Source organism: Bubalus bubalis, chromosome 9, assembly GCF_019923935.1.
Source record: "Bubalus bubalis isolate 160015118507 breed Murrah chromosome 9, NDDB_SH_1, whole genome shotgun sequence".
Classification (NCBI taxonomy): Eukaryota; Metazoa; Chordata; class Mammalia; order Artiodactyla; family Bovidae; genus Bubalus; species Bubalus bubalis.
The window spans coordinates 91,590,279-91,607,772 of record NC_059165.1 but is presented as its reverse complement, the minus strand read 5'-3'; the positions used below and the strand labels follow the sequence as shown (position 1 = coordinate 91,607,772).

General features: G+C 58.8%; 2 protein-coding genes across 3 annotated transcripts in view; one reads left to right on the top strand and one right to left on the bottom strand.

Moving 5' to 3' along the window:
• Window positions 1–1,041: 1,041 nt before the first annotated feature.
• On the top strand, window positions 1,042–14,754 carry PLIN4 (perilipin 4). Its single transcript, XM_006067111.3, has 8 exons — window positions 1,042–1,191; window positions 1,319–1,383; window positions 1,897–2,044; window positions 2,893–2,954; window positions 5,293–9,469; window positions 9,582–9,769; window positions 12,052–12,120; window positions 12,197–14,754. Exons 2-8 carry the CDS (start codon window positions 1,336–1,338, stop codon window positions 12,527–12,529), a joined length of 5,025 nt encoding a protein of 1,674 aa, XP_006067173.3. The 5' UTR covers window positions 1,042–1,191; window positions 1,319–1,335; the 3' UTR covers window positions 12,530–14,754.
• Window positions 14,700–17,494, bottom strand: part of HDGFL2 (HDGF like 2) — a 17,339-nt gene continuing 14,544 nt past the window's right edge. Inside the window, exons 11-16 of one of the 2 annotated variants that reach the window (XM_006067109.3) lie at window positions 17,158–17,231; window positions 16,952–17,022; window positions 16,542–16,643; window positions 16,140–16,353; window positions 15,275–15,407; window positions 14,700–14,959 (exon numbers count right to left, since the gene is read on the bottom strand). In XM_006067109.3, the coding sequence (XP_006067171.1) occupies window positions 14,857–14,959; window positions 15,275–15,407; window positions 16,140–16,353; window positions 16,542–16,643; window positions 16,952–17,022; window positions 17,158–17,231 (697 nt within the window). In that variant the 3' untranslated portion in view covers window positions 14,700–14,856. The remainder of the gene's footprint in view (window positions 14,960–15,274; window positions 15,408–16,139; window positions 16,354–16,541; window positions 16,644–16,951; window positions 17,023–17,157; window positions 17,232–17,494) is intronic. The other variant, XM_025293240.2, reaches the window with a different exon arrangement.

Genomic DNA, 17,494 nt, shown 5'->3' with positions numbered 1-17,494 from the left:
CGCCACTGGGTCTGTCTCCCCACCCCCACCAGCACACAGCTGGGATCCCTGTCCCAGGGGCTGACAGGGGCGTTCAAAGGGGGCTTGGCCATCATTTCTCTGCTTGCCTACCCACCCGTCTGCTTCACAGACAACCAACCTGCTGGCCTAGGTTCAAATCCTATCTCTGCCACTTCCCAGCTCTACAGCCTCAGGCACAGGATGCCTTTTCCAGAAGCCACCCTGGGTTGACCCAAGCCCACCAGGCCCAGATCTCACTCTTGAGGTACCCCCAGTTCAGTTGGTGCCCTGTCTGGGTCTGTATTTATGCCCTTTCTCAAGGGAAGTCCTTTCTGGAGAGTGACACATCCCCTCCCTGCCCCAGACAGACCCTGCTCCTCTCTTTCTCCCTGGACAACGCTAAGCTGATATCTGTTGAACACCTGCTACGTACCAGACTCTGGGATCAACAGGTTACATGCATGACCTCATTTCATGCTCACAACCACCCTCTGAGTTGGACCATTTAGCCAAACATTTCTTAAGTGCCACCTGTGTGCTGGGTGCCATACTGTTGCAGGAAACAAAAGACAGCCCTGATGGATGTGAGGGTGGAAGCCATGGGGGTGTCTGGGGAAGATGCTCCAGGCAGAAGGAATAATAATAGCAGGTGCAAAGGTCCTGGGGCAGGACCAGGCCTAGCAATCTGGAGGAACAGAGAGGAGCCCTGGGTCGTTGAAGTGTGATGAGGGAGGGGGAAAGAGGGAGGAAGCAAGACCCTGTGGACCATGGTGAGGTGTCTGGAGGGGCAGCTGAAGCACACAGACGGTAAATGGCCAAGGCAAGGTGGCCCCACAAAGCAACTGGGACACACCCATCACCCAGGTGGACACCAGAGGCCGAGAGGGTAAGCAGGCTGTGCCTCGAGGGTATGGGACGACCCGTGGATCACTCAGCCTGGTGGGGGCAGGTGCTGTGGGCAGAGGCTGCCGGGCGCTGGGAGCAGGGGAAAGGTGCTGGGCACTGGGCCCACGCTGGGCCGGTCGGGCAGGCGGGCAGTCACGTGACCACCCAGGGCCCTCCCCCAACCCACTGGCTGCCTGCCTTAGCCAGCCCGGCCCGCACCACCCCAGACCCTATAAGGCCTGGGAGCTGAGAGCCCAGCTGCCGGCTGCACCGCCTGTCACTCCAAGGGACCCCCACACGGTCCAGGTGAGCAATGCCAGGGGTGAGGCCAGCCTCCGGGCAGGAGCTGGGGGACTGCTCGGGGTTATGGTTGTTGGGCAGGAGGCCCAGGAGCCCCCATTCATGCCCCTCCCCCATCTCTACCTCCTTCCAGCTGCCTAGAGTGTTACCATGTCTGCTCGAGATGGAGGCCAGGATCCCCCCAAACCCAAGGGCAAGGTGAGGGCAGGCATGGGAAGAAACGACCCCAGCTGGGCCCTGAGAAGCCCCTGGAACCTTAGGGAGGTGACCTCCATAGTCTTGGGGTCTGAAGGGGCTTCCCAGGTTGGTTGGGAGGGCTCTGAGAGCCACCAGGCCAGTCTTCCATCTGGTCCCCAGCTGGAGGGTGAGGGGTGGAAGGATGCACTCAAACCTCAGTTCTTCCCCTGCTATGTGACCTTGGGCCAGCCTCGGCCCCTCTCTGAGCCTCAGTTTCCCCATCTGTGAGATGTGGGCCCTGAAAGGAAAAGGTCTTTAGAGACCTGGAGGATTATTTCCTCTGTCCCCGGGAGGTAGACTGAACCTGCCCATTGCTCAGGTGAGGAAACTGAGGCTCAGAGAGGCTGGGACACTTTCCTGAGGTCACCCAGGAGGAAGGGTCTGGGGCGGTCTGGGAACCCAGGGCTGTCTGATGTGCCCCTTGCCCCGCCCCACCACACCTGGCTCTGCTCACACACCCCCTACCCCATGTAGACCCTGGGCAGCTTCTTTGGGTCCCTGCCTGGCTTCAGTGCTGCCCGGAACCTGGTGGCCAATGCCCACAGCTCAGCAAGAGAGGCCCAGCCAGCTGCCGAGCCTGCAGGCGCTCCAGCCGAGGAGGCCGCCCAGTCCCAGGCTCAGGGTGAGTGGACAGCTCCGTGGACGAGGCAGGGGCTCAGGAGGTGGGCCCCAGAAGGGACTTCTGCCAAACTTGGGGGCGCTTATGTGCCTGTGTTGCCTCAATAGACCCTGTGAGACTGGCATGCTCATTTAGTGCCAGGTGGGGACTCAGAGCATCAATACGAGTGACCCGATGAGGCACAAGTCAGCCAGAATAGGGGCATGGACACAGCCGTGCTCCCATATTCTCAACTCCCCCTCCACCTTCCATCACCCCATTTCTGATGTACCGTGGACATTCCACGGGTCTAAGCTCATCTGAGATTTTGATCCCAGTTCCAGAGGGGGACAGCGGCTTCCCTGGGGTCACACAGCTTCCAGTTGCTCAGCCAGAGTGCTCAGGGCGGCCCTAGCCCCAAGGCCCAAAGAGGGGCTGGAGCAGGGGAGTGCAGTCTGAGGTGGCAGCTCTGGGCCCAGAGCCCCAAGCAGCTGACTTCTGCTCAGTATATCCAAGCTGGGCGAGCAGCTGCCAGCTGTAGTCAGGCGCGGCAAGGCAGGGCCCCAACTCCTTTCCCTGCGGCCGCCACCCCCCTCCTCGATGGGCATTCAGCACCCAGGACCCCAGCAGAGAGAACTCTAGGGAACCCCTGTGCCAGGAAGCCAGTCCTGGGGGTTGAGGGAGCCCCCGGTGAGGCCAGTGACTGAGCTAGGCCCATGGTCATGGATATCACCTTCTGTTGTCCCCAGCAGGGCAGCTGGGACATTCCTGACCTTTCAGGCTGTGCCCACTGATTGTGCAATGGGCTCCAGGGTGGTTGATGCTAGCCCGCATCCCTCCCTGGGTTGCCTCACTGGCTCTTGTCCCCCCAGCACCCGCTGACCCGGAGCAGACGGCCAGGGGGTTAGAGAAGACACTGCCGCCTTCAGACAAGGTGAGAGGGGCTAGCTGAGCCTGGGCTGATGGCCTTGCCTCCCTCTGGGGTACCTCTTCCCTGGATGTTTCGGTTCCTGCCATCCGGAGGGTTGTCATAGGCCAAGGAAAAAGCAGACACCCCTGTGTGTACCGCTGTGGGGTAACAGGCCAGTCTTCCCCTTGGAGCCTCTATTTCTGCATCTGTGAAATGGGTGCAGTACTCCCTGGCACCATCCGGTCTACAGACACCCCACTCCCCGCCAACTCCCACCCTGGTGCTGTACCCAGCACAATATGACCAAAACAGTGGCAATGCACTCACCACAGGTCAGGCTCTGGGCTAAGTGCTTTACACGTGCTGTTTAATAGTTAATCCTCCCCACTGCAACAGGGAGGGAGCAATAGTACCCCACATAAAAGCTGAAGCACAGAGAAGCCAAGCCATTTGTCAAAAGTCACACAGGAAGACAAGGTAGCTTGGGATGTGAACCTTGGGCAGTCAGAAGCTGAACAATGGCCAGCGCTGCATCCACCCTCGGTCCTGGATGAATGGGAACCGCCCACGCAACCTTGTCCCCAAGGTCAGGGCAAGCAGAGTGGCTGATGTCAGACCACTGAGGGCCACAGCAGGGTGGCAGAGCTCCAATCCAACCCTTGCACTCAGCACACACCCCACTCTAGAGTCTTCTTTGACTCCCCTCTGCCCTCAGCTTGGCCATATCTGAGCTCCTCAGAGGGCAAAGTACTGCTTGGTTTGCCCTCTGGCCCCAATTAAAGCAGACTCTGGCAGCTTAGGGCCCCTCTCCCCATTTTTTCACTCCTCCCCCTCCATCCCTCTTCATTTCCATTAGTGGAGTGTCTGCTACCTGCAAAGTTGGTCAGGGACCTTGACTCCTTTTTTTACCAGTCTTTGAAGGAGGTGCTGTCTTAATCACCATTTCCGAGATGAGGCTCAGAGAGGGGGTGTGGCTTGCCAGAGGTCACACAGCAAGTACGGGAGAGAGCTGGGATTTGAACCCAGGTCTCTGCGGGCAAGGTACCCACTTGAGATGATGTTGGGCAGAAGGGCAGGTGGTGAGACTATTTCCGGGCTTCTCAACTTCGCTATCATGGCCAATTCAGAGTCAGATCATCCTCTGTGGGGGGCTGTCCTGGGCATTGTGGGATGTTTAGCAGCATTCCTGACACCCACCCACTCGATGCCAGGAGCATGCTCTCTCTGAAGTCATGACTACCACAGATGTCCCGAGACATTGCCCAGTGTTAGGATCACCTGAATTGGAAACAGCACACTCCTGGTTGAAGCTGAGTGGTAGTCATCTTGAGGCCATCACAACCCTTCAGCAGTTTGGAAGAACCAGCAGAAACTTCCCTGTGCTACCAGGTTTCCCTGGTGGCTCAGTGGCAAAGAATCTGCCTGCCAATGCAGGAGACCAGGGTTCAATCCCTGATTTGGGAAGATCCCACATGCCTTGGAGCAACCGAGTCTGTACTCCACAATTATTGAGCCTGTGCTCCAAAGCCTGTGCTCCGCAATAAAAGAAGCCACCACAATGAGAAGCCCACACCACAACTAGAATGTAGCCTCCACTTGCCACAACTAGAGAAAAACCCACTCAGCGATAAAGACCCAGCACAGCCAAAAATAAATTTTTAAAAAATGACATACCAAGTTATCAACTTGGTTCCTATGGCTCAGACCCAACACTTGGCCCTGTACTTTTCTGGTTATTACTTTAAAAGATAATATTTATTTGGCTGCACCAGGTCTTGGTTGCTGCACAAGGGGTCTTTGATCTTTGTTGTAGCATGGGGGATCTAGTTCCCTGATCAGGGATCGAACCTGGACCATCTGCATTGGGAGTGCGGAGTCTTAGCCACTGGACCACAAGGGAAATCCCCAGTTATCACTTTTCTAAACCTGGATCCCCTTCTTTTACTTGAATATATTCATGTTAACGAGCATTTGGTCACCTCAAATTTCTCCCTGTGATGGGGACACCAGGCTCAAAATTTGATGTAAACCGAGATTAGGCAAAATGAACAAAACATGTAATTCTAAGACTTGCTGAGCCCAGGCTAAGGGATATTGGGCAGAGAGGGTGCTGCCGCATAGCTGTCAACAGTCAGGGTCTACCACATTTGGGCACCACGTGGCTCTGCGATGGAGTTTGATGGACTATGTCTTGGGAGCCAGGGTAGGGGGTATGTTGGGGTGAGAGGTGAGCTGGCTGGGTCTCCAGGGAGCAGGTCCCACTCCCCAGGGTATGTCAAGAATTGGGGGGAGGAGGAGATCTGGGGTGGGGAGGAGAGGTGTCTTTCAACTCTGCTTCATCACGAGTCTCTTGCCTCATCAGATGATCTCCGGCGCAAAGGACCTGGTGTCCTCCCAGATGGCCAGGACCAAGGATGCTCTCTCCACAGGAATGGCTAGTATCGTGGACACGGCTAAAGGTGTGGTCCAGGGAGGCCTGGGGATGACCCAATCCACGCTAACAGTCACCAAGGATGCTGTGGCCAGTGGGGCAACTGGGGCAGTGGGTGTGACCAAAGGGGCCCTACAGACCGGTATAGACACCGCCAAGACAGTAGTAACAGGCACCAAAGATGTAGTGTCCACTGGGCTCACTGGGGCAGTGAACATGGCCAAGGGCACAGTCCAGACTGGCATGGACACCACAAAAACCGTCCTGACTGGCACCAAAGACACTGTGTCCACTGGGCTAACTGGAGCCATGGGAGTGGCCAAGGGGGCCATCCAGACTGGCATGGACACCACCAAAACCATCCTGACTGGCACCAAAGACACCGTGGCTACTGGGCTCACTGGAGCAGTGAGCATGGCCAAAGGCACAGTCCAGACTGGCATGGACACCACCAAGACTGTGTTGACCGGCACCAAAGACACTGTGTCCACTGGGCTCACTGGAGCCATGGGTATGGCTAAGGGGGCCATCCAGACTGGCATGGACACCACCAAGACCGTCCTGACTGGCACCAAAGACACCGTGTCCACTGGGCTCACTGGAGCCATGGGAGTGGCCAAGGGGGCTGTCCAGACTGGCATGGACACCACCAAGACTGTCCTGACTGGCACCAAAGACACCATGTCCACTGGACTCACTGGAGCCATGGGAGTGGCCAAGGGAGCCATCCAGACTGGCATGGACACCACCAAGACTGTCCTGACTGGCACCAAAGATGCTGTCTCCTCTGGGCTCACTGGAGCCATGGGTATGGCCAAGGGGGCAGTCCAGACTGGCATGGACACCACCAAGACTGTCTTGACTGGCACCAAAGACACCATGTCCACAGGACTCACTGGAGCAATGGGTGTGGCCAAGGGGGCTGTCCAGACTGGCATGGACACCACCAAAACCGTCTTGACTGGCACCAAAGACACTGTGTCCACTGGGCTCACTGGGGCCATGGGTATGGCCAAGGGGGCTGTCCAGACTGGCATGGACACCACCAAAACCGTCCTGACTGGCACCAAAGACACCGTGTCCACAGGACTCACTGGAGCAATGGGTGTGGCCAAGGGGGCTGTCCAGACTGGCATGGACACCACCAAAACCGTCTTGACTGGCACCAAAGACACTGTGTCCACTGGACTCACTGGAGCCATGGGTGTGGCCAAAGGGGCTGTCCAGACTGGCATGGACACCACCAAGACTGTCCTGACTGGCACCAAAGACACCGTGTCCACTGGACTCACTGGAGCAATGGGTGTGGCCAAGGGGGCTGTCCAGACTGGCATAGACACCACCAAGACTGTCCTGACTGGCACCAAAGACACCATGTCCACTGGACTCACTGGAGCCATGGGAGTGGCCAAGGGAGCCATCCAGACTGGCATGGACACCACCAAGACTGTCCTGACTGGCACCAAAGACACCATGTCCACTGGGCTCACTGGAGCCGTGGGAGTGGCCAAGGGGGCTCTCCAAACTGGCATGGACACCACCAAGACCATCCTGACTGGCACCAAAGACACCATGTCCACTGGACTCACTGGAGCCATGGGAGTGGCCAAGGGGGCTCTCCAAACTGGCATGGACACCACCAAGACCATCTTGACTGGCACCAAAGACACCATGTCCACTGGGCTCACTGGAGCCATGGGAGTGGCCAAGGGGGTGGTCCAGACTGGCATGGACACCACCAAGACCATGTTGACTGGCACCAAAGACACCGTGTCCACTGGACTCACTGGAGCCATGGGAGTGGCCAAGGGGGCTGTCCAGACTGGCATGGACACCACCAAGACTGTCTTGACTGGCACCAAAGACACCATGTCCACTGGGCTCACTGGGGCCATGGGAGTTGCCAAGGGGGCTGTCCAAACTGGCATGGACACCACCAAGACTGTCTTGACTGGCACCAAAGATGCTGTCTCCTCTGGGCTCACTGGAGCCATGGGTATGGCCAAGGGTGTTGTCCAGACTGGCATGGACACCACCAAGACTGTCTTGACTGGCACCAAAGATGTTGTTGCCTCTGGGCTCACTGGAGCCATGGGAGTGGCCAAGGGGGCTGTCCAGACTGGCATGGACACCACCAAGACTGTCTTGACTGGCACCAAAGACACTGTGTCCACTGGACTCACTGGAGCCATGGGAGTGGCCAAGGGGGCTGTCCAGACTGGCATGGACACCACCAAGACTGTCCTGACTGGCACCAAAGACACCATGTCCACTGGACTCACTGGAGCCATGGGAGTAGCCAAGGGGGCTGTCCAGACTGGCATGGACACCACCAAGACTGTCCTGACTGGCACCAAAGACACCGTGTCCACTGGACTCACTGGAGCCATGGGAGTGGCCAAGGGGGCTGTCCAGACTGGCATGGACACCACCAAGACCGTCTTGACTGGCACCAAAGATGCTGTCTCCTCTGGGCTCACTGGAGCCATGGGTATGGCCAAGGGTGTTGTCCAGACTGGCATGGACACCACCAAGACTGTCCTGACTGGCACCAAAGACACCGTGTCCACTGGACTCACTGGAGCAATGGGTGTGGCCAAGGGGGTTGTCCAGACTGGCATGGACACCACCAAGACTGTCTTGACTGGCACCAAAGACACCGTGTCCACAGGACTCACTGGAGCAATGGGTGTGGCCAAGGGGGCTGTCCAGACTGGCATGGACACCACCAAAACCGTCTTGACTGGCACCAAAGACACTGTGTCCACTGGACTCACTGGAGCCATGGGTGTGGCCAAAGGGGCTGTCCAGACTGGCATGGACACCACCAAGACTGTCCTGACTGGCACCAAAGACACCGTGTCCACTGGTCTCACTGCCGCAGTGAGCATGGCCAAGGGCACAGTCCAGACTGGCATGGACACCACCAAGACCATGTTGACTGGCACCAAAGACACCATGTCCACTGGACTCACTGGAGCAATGGGTGTGGCCAAAGGGGCTGTCCAGACTGGCATGGACACCACCAAGACTGTCCTGACTGGCACCAAAGACACCATGTCCACTGGACTCACTGGAGCAATGGGTGTGGCCAAGGGGGCTGTCCAGACTGGCATGGACACCACCAAGACTGTCTTGACTGGCACCAAAGACACCGTGTCCACTGGGCTCACTGGGGCCATGGGAGTTGCCAAGGGGGCTGTCCAGACTGGCATGGACACCACCAAAACCATCTTGACTGGCACCAAAGACACCGTGTCCACTGGGCTCACTGGAGCCATGGGTGTGGCCAAAGGGGCTGTCCATACTGGCATGGACACCACCAAGACTGTCCTGACTAGCACCAAAGATATTGTGTCTACTTCAATCACTGGGGCAATGGGAGTAGCCAAGGGGGCTGTTCAGGTTGGCATGGACACCACCACGTCCATCTTGACTGGCACCAAAGATGTTCTGTCTACTGCAATTACTGGGGCAATGGGTGTGGCCAAGGAGGCTGTTCAGGTTGGCATGGACACCACCAAGTCCGTCTTGACTGGCACCAAAGATGTTCTGTCTACTTCAATCAGTGGAGCAATGGATGTGGCCAAGGAGGCAGTCCAGATTGGCGTGGACACCACCACGTCCATCTTGACTGGCACCAAAGATGTTCTGTCTACTTCAATCACTGGAGCGATGGATGTGGGCAACGAGGCCATCCAGACTGGCATGGACACTACCATGACCATCTTGACTGGCACCAAAGGTGCCATGTCCTCTGGGCTCAGCAGCATAGGGCATGTGGCCGAAGAAGGTATGCACACTGGGGTGGGCATCATCCCAAACTGGTTACCCGATTCCAAGGCTGCCACCTCAGTTGGACTTGCCAGTTCCAGGGCCCCAGATGAAGGAGAACAAACCATCACAAGCCCCCCTCAGGCTCAGCTCAGCAACCATGGACCTCTGTCAGCTGAGGCCATGTTCAGCCAAGAGGCCACCCTGGGCAAGGTGGATGCTGCTCCCGGGGCCACCACTCATGGCCAGGAAGGAGCCCAGGGCTTTGCAGCACTCCGGGACGAGCTGGAGGAGCTGGGAGAGATCTTCCAGCCCATGAGCGCCGAGGAACAAGGTAAGGACAGCCCGGTCCCAGCTCCCAGGGCCACGGTTGTCTGTACACCCCCAGGCCCCTGACGGCCTAGGGGCCTCTCGTGAGGACTGAGCAACCCCGTCCTCCCTTTCAGCTCAGCTGGTTGCTACCCAGCCCAGGCGGAGGGAGGTCACGGCCGACCAGGGCAGCTACTTCGTGCGTCTGGGTGACGTGGCCCCCGGCTTCCGCCAGCGGGCTTTTGAGCACACCCTCAGCCACCTGCAGCACGGCGAGTTCCAGGCACGGGATGCGCTGGCCCAGCTTGAGGATGTCTTCAGGGAGGTAAGAGCCTTGCCCCTTCCCAGGCATGCTCCTCAGCTTCGGGTTGGGGACTGGACAAACACACACTGAGCACCCAATACGTGCCCGTCACCCACGTGGTCATGGGCCTGCTCTCAAGGAGCTTGCCTCCTGGGATGGGGTGGGGGAGATGGACACGTGACCCAACGCTCGCAGCCAGTGAGGCTGCAGAGAAGGAGACCTGACAGTCGTGCAGAAACGCACACCAGGGCTGGGACGTGTCCATGTGGCTCACATCCTGTGCAAAGTGGGGATGACAAGGACAGTGGCCTGAGAACAAGCTAGGTGTGTTCTGAGGAGCAGAAGGGTGCCCAGGGTGGGGAGGGTACAGTGAAGGGAGGGGTGGACGGGGTAGAAGGAGCCCATGCAATCTGGCTGGAGTTCAGTGATGCAACAAAGGGGGCCCAGTCAAGGGGGACTTGTTTTTTAATTTGGCATTGTTGCTGCAAGCAGCCTTTCTCTAGTTGTGGTGTTCGGGCTTCTCACTGTGGTGGCTACTCTTGTCGCAGAGCATGGGCTCAGTAGTGGCGGCCTGCGGGCTCTAGAGCCTGGTCTCATTAGTTGTAGCGCACAGGCTTAGTTGCTCCAAGGCATGTGGCATCTTCCAGGGTCAGGGGTTGAACCTGTGTCCCCTGCATCGGCAGGCAGATTCTTAACCACTGGACCACCAGTGAAGTTCCTCAAAGGTGACTTGAATGCCCCTGTGGAGACAGGCACCAGCCAGCAGGGTCGTGCTCTCTCGCTGGCTCCGCTCACTCCCCAGCCCCAGGCTTTCTCCCCCGCATCACTGCCAACACTCACACCAACTCCTCATGGGCGGTGGGGCTGACCTGCTGTGGTAGGTAGTTAAATGGCATCCAGTCCATGGTTGATGCAGACAGTGATGGAGCCCCAGCTCTGAGGACCTCCAGGTTCTCAAGCTCACAGGTCTTACATGTTGAGCAGCCCCACCTACTCAGGTGGCAAGGAACCCAGCCAAGCTGTTCGACTCAGGATCCCTAAGATGCGCTCGGGCACCTGTGTTTTCAATCAGCACCCAGGGGTCTGTGGTGAACCACATCTAAGGACCACTGCTCCAGCCCAGAGGGTCTCAACAGGGCAGTCCTGTCCCCAGGGAACACTGGGCCAAGCCTGGGAATGTCAGTGGTGGTCACTCGGCAGGACTCTTGGCATTGAGAGGCTGGGGGCGAGGGAGGCTGCTCCATACCCCACAGTGCCCAGGACTGTAAAGTGAAGATGGCCTGATCCAACAGAGGCTTTATTGAGGTGGATCGCTCTGGCTCCTGTGGGGAGGACAAGCCACAGGAGTCCAGGAATGGAGATGGGAGATGAGAGAGGAGGTTTGAGGAGCTGAGTTCTAGATATATTTCCAGAGCAGAGCATCCAGGTTAGACACAGGAATTGAGAGAGCCAAGACCCTCTAAGGCCTTGGAGACTTTCAGCAGGAGACACTTGGGATTGCCCTGGGTATGTGGGTGGTGGACATTATGGCCTAAGTCTTAGTTACTAAGACAGGGTAACCTGCAGATGAGCAGGAGCCCCCTGATGGAGTCGACTGCTGGGGCAAGGGCTGGGAGGGCGAGCGAAAGTTGAAGTGCATATTTGGTCCACTTGCTGAGGTCTCAGGATGACAAGAAAGATTAGTCAATGGGGGTGGGGGGTTCCTATGTACCAGGGACCCAAAATACAAGGAGCAAACGGTCATGACAGAGCTCCAACCCAAGAGGGGAAATCAACACAGAAATTCATGATAACTGGACAGTGATAGCCTCTGAGGAGGGAAACAGAGATCTGATGCAGAGGGCCTGGGGCCCCCACACTGGGCCACAGGAAGCACATTCCAGGCTGCGTGGGTGGCATGTGCAAAGGCCCTTGGGGCAGCAGCACACCGGACATGCTCGGGGACAAGAAGGGGCCAGTGTGGCCGGAACAAAGCACCATGGGAGGTTAGCAGGAGGGGAGGTCACAGGCAGCCATGGTGAGGAGCTTGGTTCCAAGGCCTCCGGGAGATGTTGGGGGTGGGGGTGGGGGGCGCTGAGCTGGAGTGACGGTGCCACTGCCATCCTGCTCTCTGAATGCCTGATGACGTCACAAGGCACCAGGATTACCGCCTCCTGACGCACCGCCCTCTGGCTCCAAAGCGCTCCCCCACGCCATGGAAGGGTGGACATGAGATGCTGGGCCAGGGAAGGCCACCCTGAGTGTGTCAGAGGGGGTCCCCGCTGAGAAGCCATCATGTTTGTGCTGGGCTTTTTTTTCCCTAGATCGAGGAGGCCCAGCAGGCTCCGGCTGGGGATGCGAGCAGCCAAGCAGAGGAAGCTGCTGCTGGGGAGGTGAGTGCATACCAGCGAGGGGCTAGCGGGCCTGCCCCTTGCCTCCAGCCCCTTACCTCACTCCTTCTGTGCACAGGTGCTGGCCACTGGGGCTCTGTCCAGGGCCTGTGACCTCGTCCAGCAGCTCCATGTGGCCTACAGCCGCCTGGCCTCTGGCCTCCAGGGCCTCCCCACAGAGCTTCAGTGGCAGCTCCAGCAGGCTCGGCACAGCATCTGTGAGCTCTATGGCGTGGTCTCCTCGGTCGCCACGGTGGCGGAGCTGCCAGTCAAGCGGCTGGCTGAGAGCCGCCAGGGTGTGGGCCAGGCGTGGCGGGGCCTGGAGCAGGTGCTGCGGAGCGTGCAGCAAGGCCCTCCACTTGGCTGGCTGGTGGGGCCCTTCGCCCTGCCCGCCGATGGGCAGCCGCTGTAGGAGCTCCTCCCCTGCCCGCAACCAGCTCCAAGCCCCGGAAGCTCTGGGTCCTGGAGTTCCACCACACCATGCACCTGGTGCCAGGCCTGTCTGTACCGCCCACCTGCCTCCCTGGGCACGAGCTCGGCTGGTCCTTCTGGTTGAGGAACCCCAGGCAGCTAAGACCCCCGGTGGTGGGCCTTAGCCTGAAGATCTCGAGCAAGCGCTCAAGAAAGGGTATGGTGCCTGCCTAGAAAGTTCTCCACTCTGCACTCTGACGAGGGCCATTTTATCTTTTATAAACTCTGGGGGCCTTCCACCCCAGCCAGGGTCCTCTAGCCACCAGTTAGCAGGCAGCCCTGCTCCTCCATCCTGGGTTCCAGGGAGCTCCATCCTTGCTCTGAAAGCACATGTCCAGCAGCTAACAGCGCACACCCCCGAACATACCAGAATGCCGTCGTCCTGGGGCAGGTGGTCTCCCGTTGCCTCTGCTGACCTTGGCGGGAGGCCACAGGGCTTTGTGAAGGCAAAGCTGAAGTAACTGCCACAACTGAGGGCCAGATGGTGCAGGTGGTGGGGGGCAGTGAGTACATGTCCCCTCCTGATGCAGCCCACCAGCCAGCAGCACCCCGGGTCACGGCTGATCACAGGGGTCCAGAGCTGATGTTCTGAGGCCCTGGGCCCAGAAGCTGCCAATGAAGGAATAAAGGGAGGGACCCCAGGGAACTCATGACAGAAGGTGCTCAAGGGACTTCCCTTGAGGTCCTGCAGTTTAGGTCTCTGGGCTTTCACTGCTGACAGTATGGGTTTGATCCCTGGACAGGGAACTAAGACCCCACAAGCTACGTGGTGTGGCCAACCCCCTACCCACAAAACAAAAACATGTTTGATGTGTTCAGGTCCTGGTCACATGCTCCACGCTGGAGACCGGGGGATGGGTTGGCAGCTACTGGACAGGCTTCCTTTCCAGCCATGCCTTCCTTGAGTCCTCAAGGCACTCTGGGAGGTGGGCTGCACACGGGACGGTGGGGCCGTGGAGGTCCAGTCCCCCTGATCCTGCTCCCTGGGGCCCAGGAGATGCTGGGAGAGCTGCTGACCACCAGTAGCCTAATAAGCCTTGTCAAGCTCCCCCCCTCGCAGAGCCCATCACACCTGCACCCCCCAGCTGGCCACCTCCCTGACAGAGGGCTCGAGATGCCCCCTCTTCTCAGAAATAATCAAGTGCTCTGAGCCCCGGACGAATGCACAAGCTGTCCCCAGAGGATCACGTCTGCCAGGGGAGCTGGCCAAGGTGGGACACCGGGACCAGTCTGGGACCTTCCCCAAGCCTTTCTTGCCTTTTTGCCCATCCCAGATGGTCAGCAGAGGGGGTGACGCTGGAAACGGTGATTCACAGAATCCGAGTTCAGTGACGGTCTCAAGTCCAATCAAACCACAGTGGGGGGTGCCAGGCCCAGAAAGCAGAACCACGCCCGGCCTCTAATCCACCAGGACAGAGAGGCTGGGCCACCAGCAGGACACACAACAGAAGCGACTGTTTAAACAACTGCCTGCAGGTGCTTGGTTGGGCAACACACACACAAACACACCACACACACACACCACCCACTACCCCCCCTTCCCTGGTCTAGAGAAACACACACACACACACACACACACACACACACACCCCCACCCACTACCCCCTTCCCTGGTCTACAGAAACACACACACACCCCCCACACACTACCCACTTCCCTGGTCTACAGAAACACACACACACACACCACTCACTACCCCCTTCCCTGGTCTAGAGAAACACACCCACACACACCCACACCCCAACCCACTACCCCCTTCCCTGGTCTAGAGAAGCTCAGAATGGAGGTGCCACTCACCCCACATCCACAACGAGGCCTGCCCCCCAGGCCTTCGCCCTCCGAATGTCAAGGACAACAGCTCGCAGCACCCCTCCTGGTATTTCGGGAAAGACCTCGCTTACCCTGTCTCCCTGCCCCTCATCAGCCCTGCAGGGCCATGGGCACCGTCAGAACCAAGTTCATATCCGCGACTAACAGTGACCTTGTGCTTTAAAACCCTCTGTCCCCGGACTGGCCCTTGACCACTACTTAGAAAACCAAGCCAATAAAAGTGACTTTTTTTCATTATAAAAACCCTTTATAGTAATTTCATGTGGGTTGGAAACCACAGAAATTAGGCAAAAAAAAAAAAAAACCCAGGGGGACAAATACAAACGAACAGCACAGCGTCTCCCCAACAGTTCTCTGCTCTCTGGGCACCAGGAAGGAGCCAGGCCGGCCACTGGGCAGCTGCTCAGGATGGCAGGGCCTGGCCGCAGGCTGCCCGGCTCAACTCTCCTCCTCGTCCAGGGACTCCGAGTCCATCCGCAGCCGCTCTCGGTCCAGCCACTCCTTCCCGGGCCCATCCAGGTCGGGGCCCTCCCTCACGGTGCTGGGGGAGGATGGTAGGGGCAGGGTAAGCAGGACACCTGTCTGTCTGCCCCTCCTACAGAGGCCAACTCACTCCCCTTGCAGCCCCGCCACACACAGGAAGGCACCATTGTTCCCCACGGCGGGCGTCAGGAGGAAGCCAGTCCACCCCCCACCCCAAGCCCAGGCTCAGGGCAGCTCTGAGTTCAGAGCTCCCTCCATGGGGCTGGGGGGTCAGCATGCGGCACGAAGTCCGTTTGGCCTGGACCCCACTGAGAGTGGCTCAGACTGGGGTGCCTTCTCCAGAAATGGGCCCTGTGGCTGGGGTGACACTTACTCATTGTGTAACAGGTCTTCGGAGGAGCCACCCCCCAGCCCCTCCTCCGAGTTCTGTACTTGCTCTGGCTCCTTGTCCTCGGTGCTCTCCCCCTTCTGGGACGCGGCCTCGCCGTTCACGGGAGCTGAGAGGTCTGTGGGAGAGAGGCTCATGGGTCACAGCAGGGGGCTACCATCGGGGACCCTGCAACCCTGTCTGAAGTGCATGAGCAACATGCAAATCTCAAGGGCCCTCAACCCGTTTGTGTCTCTGCTTCCACTGTTCCACCCCTGAGCCACCAGACACACGGGGACAGCAGGCTGCGTGTGGGTCCTTCTCCAGCCAGCCCCGACCATACAGCCTGAAGATGGGACGGGCTGGTCAACTAACGGCCGACAACACCAGGAAAAACCCTGCCACGGCCAGATCCAAGAGACACAGAAAAAACACGGCCTCTACTGTTCTTGGGCAGCCTCGGCTCTGCTGACTCCCTGCCGATGCCCACCTGCCAGGCTGCTCCAAGCATCTCACCAGGACCACATGACCCCTCTGCTCCCAGAAGACACGCCCTTCTGGCCCAACAGCCACGGCCCTTGCTCCTCTCGGCTCACCCACGGCCCTCCCTCCTCCCAGACCTCCATGACCGCCTGCTCCAGTAACACTCGCACACCTGGCAGCACACACATGGCCTCTCAGACTACCTGCCTCTGAGGGCAGTGCCTGTGAGCGGCACAGGGGTGTGTGGCCCAAGCACCGGCCACCTTGTGGACACAGCCAGCCTGCACGGCCAGTGCCAATGGATCATGTCCCCAGGCAGTCTGGGGGGAGCACCGGCCCATGCTCAGGGCCCTGCCGGCCACCTTGGTCCCTCCCTTGAGCTCCTCACCAGTGCTCGCTTCATCCTCCACCCTCTCTGTGGGGGCCTCCTCTCCAGCCAGCACTTCCTCGGCCTTTTCCGCCTCGGCCCTCTCCTTCTCTGAACCGGTTTTGGTCGCCTTCTGGATGGCCTCGATCTTTGGTCCCAGGACCCGAGACTTGAGCCGGGTGTAGACCTCCGCCGCCTTCTCCATCACCTCCTTGTTAGCCTTGTAGCGGCGGATCTGGCTCACCAAGAGGCCTGTCTCAGGAGGTGCAGCCGCCTCACCCCGGTCCCGAGACCCTCCCTCATTACCACCACCCCTGGCGGTGCCTCCCATGAGCATGGCTTCCTCCTCGATGACCACAGGCAGCCCAGCTCCCAGAGCAGGCCCATGCCCCCAGCCCCTTCGATCCCTTGGCCCTGCCATACCTTTTTCAAAGTGGCCACAACATCCGTGTTCTTCTGAAGGATCTGTGAGGTCACCTGCAGGGTCCCTAGTTCCTCCAAGGCATTCAGACACCTCTTCACATCCTGCAGGTGAAGAGAGCAGTCAGCAGCGTCAGCATCTAGTTGAGGGGGTTCTTGGGGGCCAAGAGGGTGCGGGGGGGAGGGCCAAGTTACAGGAAGCCCAGGACAGTGTGAAGGACCAGAACTCACGTGGCACCACCTGGTGGAGGTGCAGAGAACTACACCCAACAGGCCAGGCTGGCCCTCATCTGGGGGGCACCCACCCCGGGTAGCCTGGTTTTGCCTCAGGGTTCTGAGACCTCTCAGGAAGCTCCAGCAGTCAGAGGATGGGGGACCTAGCCGTGACCTCTGTACCCCAAGGAAGGTCTCACCGGATTGTCAACCTTCAGGGCGAACTTGATCTCGCTGTGCAGCTTCTGTAGCTTCTCCTCCACGGAGGGCTCTGCAGGTAGGAGAGCAGGCAGCGCCGGGCCTGAGTAGAGTCTCCGCTGACAGGAGCCACTTGCTCTTCCAGGGCTGCCCCTCGTCCCTCCTGAAGACCCCAGGCTGCAGCCAGCGCTGTGCAGCCCCTCCTCACCTTTCTTCTTCTCAACCTTCCGGTCTGGCGGGAACCCTTCTGACCGCTTCCGGGTCCGCTCCACTTTCACAGGCCTGTGGAGAGTCAGCCATGCCTTCAGCGGGCCCCTGACCCACGTCCCCTCCAGGGACCAGAGCCCACCCGATCCAGTTGAGGGCAGTGCCCGAGGGGACCAGAGAGATCAGTCCTTCCTCTAGGAAGCAGGTAACATTTTTTTTTCAACAGGTGACTAACAGTCAGAGGTTAGTTACATAAACCCCAGCACATGAGTTACTACAGGCTCTGATCTGACACTAAGAAATGGCAGCAGACACATTACTGCAGCTCCAATTCCACG

What these genes read in the sequence shown, in the direction of transcription:
- PLIN4 (XM_006067111.3), top strand. Translation starts at nt 1,336, where the DNA reads ATGTCTGCTCGAGATGGAGGCCAGGATCCCCCCAAACCCAAGGGCAAG. An exon ending in CACTGCCGCCTTCAGACAAG is followed by an intron (nt 2,955 to 5,292) that starts GTGAGAGGGGCT and finishes TTGCCTCATCAG; the next exon opens with ATGATCTCCGGCGCAAAGGA. An exon ending in AGGAAGCTGCTGCTGGGGAG is followed by an intron (nt 12,121 to 12,196) that starts GTGAGTGCATAC and finishes TTCTGTGCACAG; the next exon opens with GTGCTGGCCACTGGGGCTCT.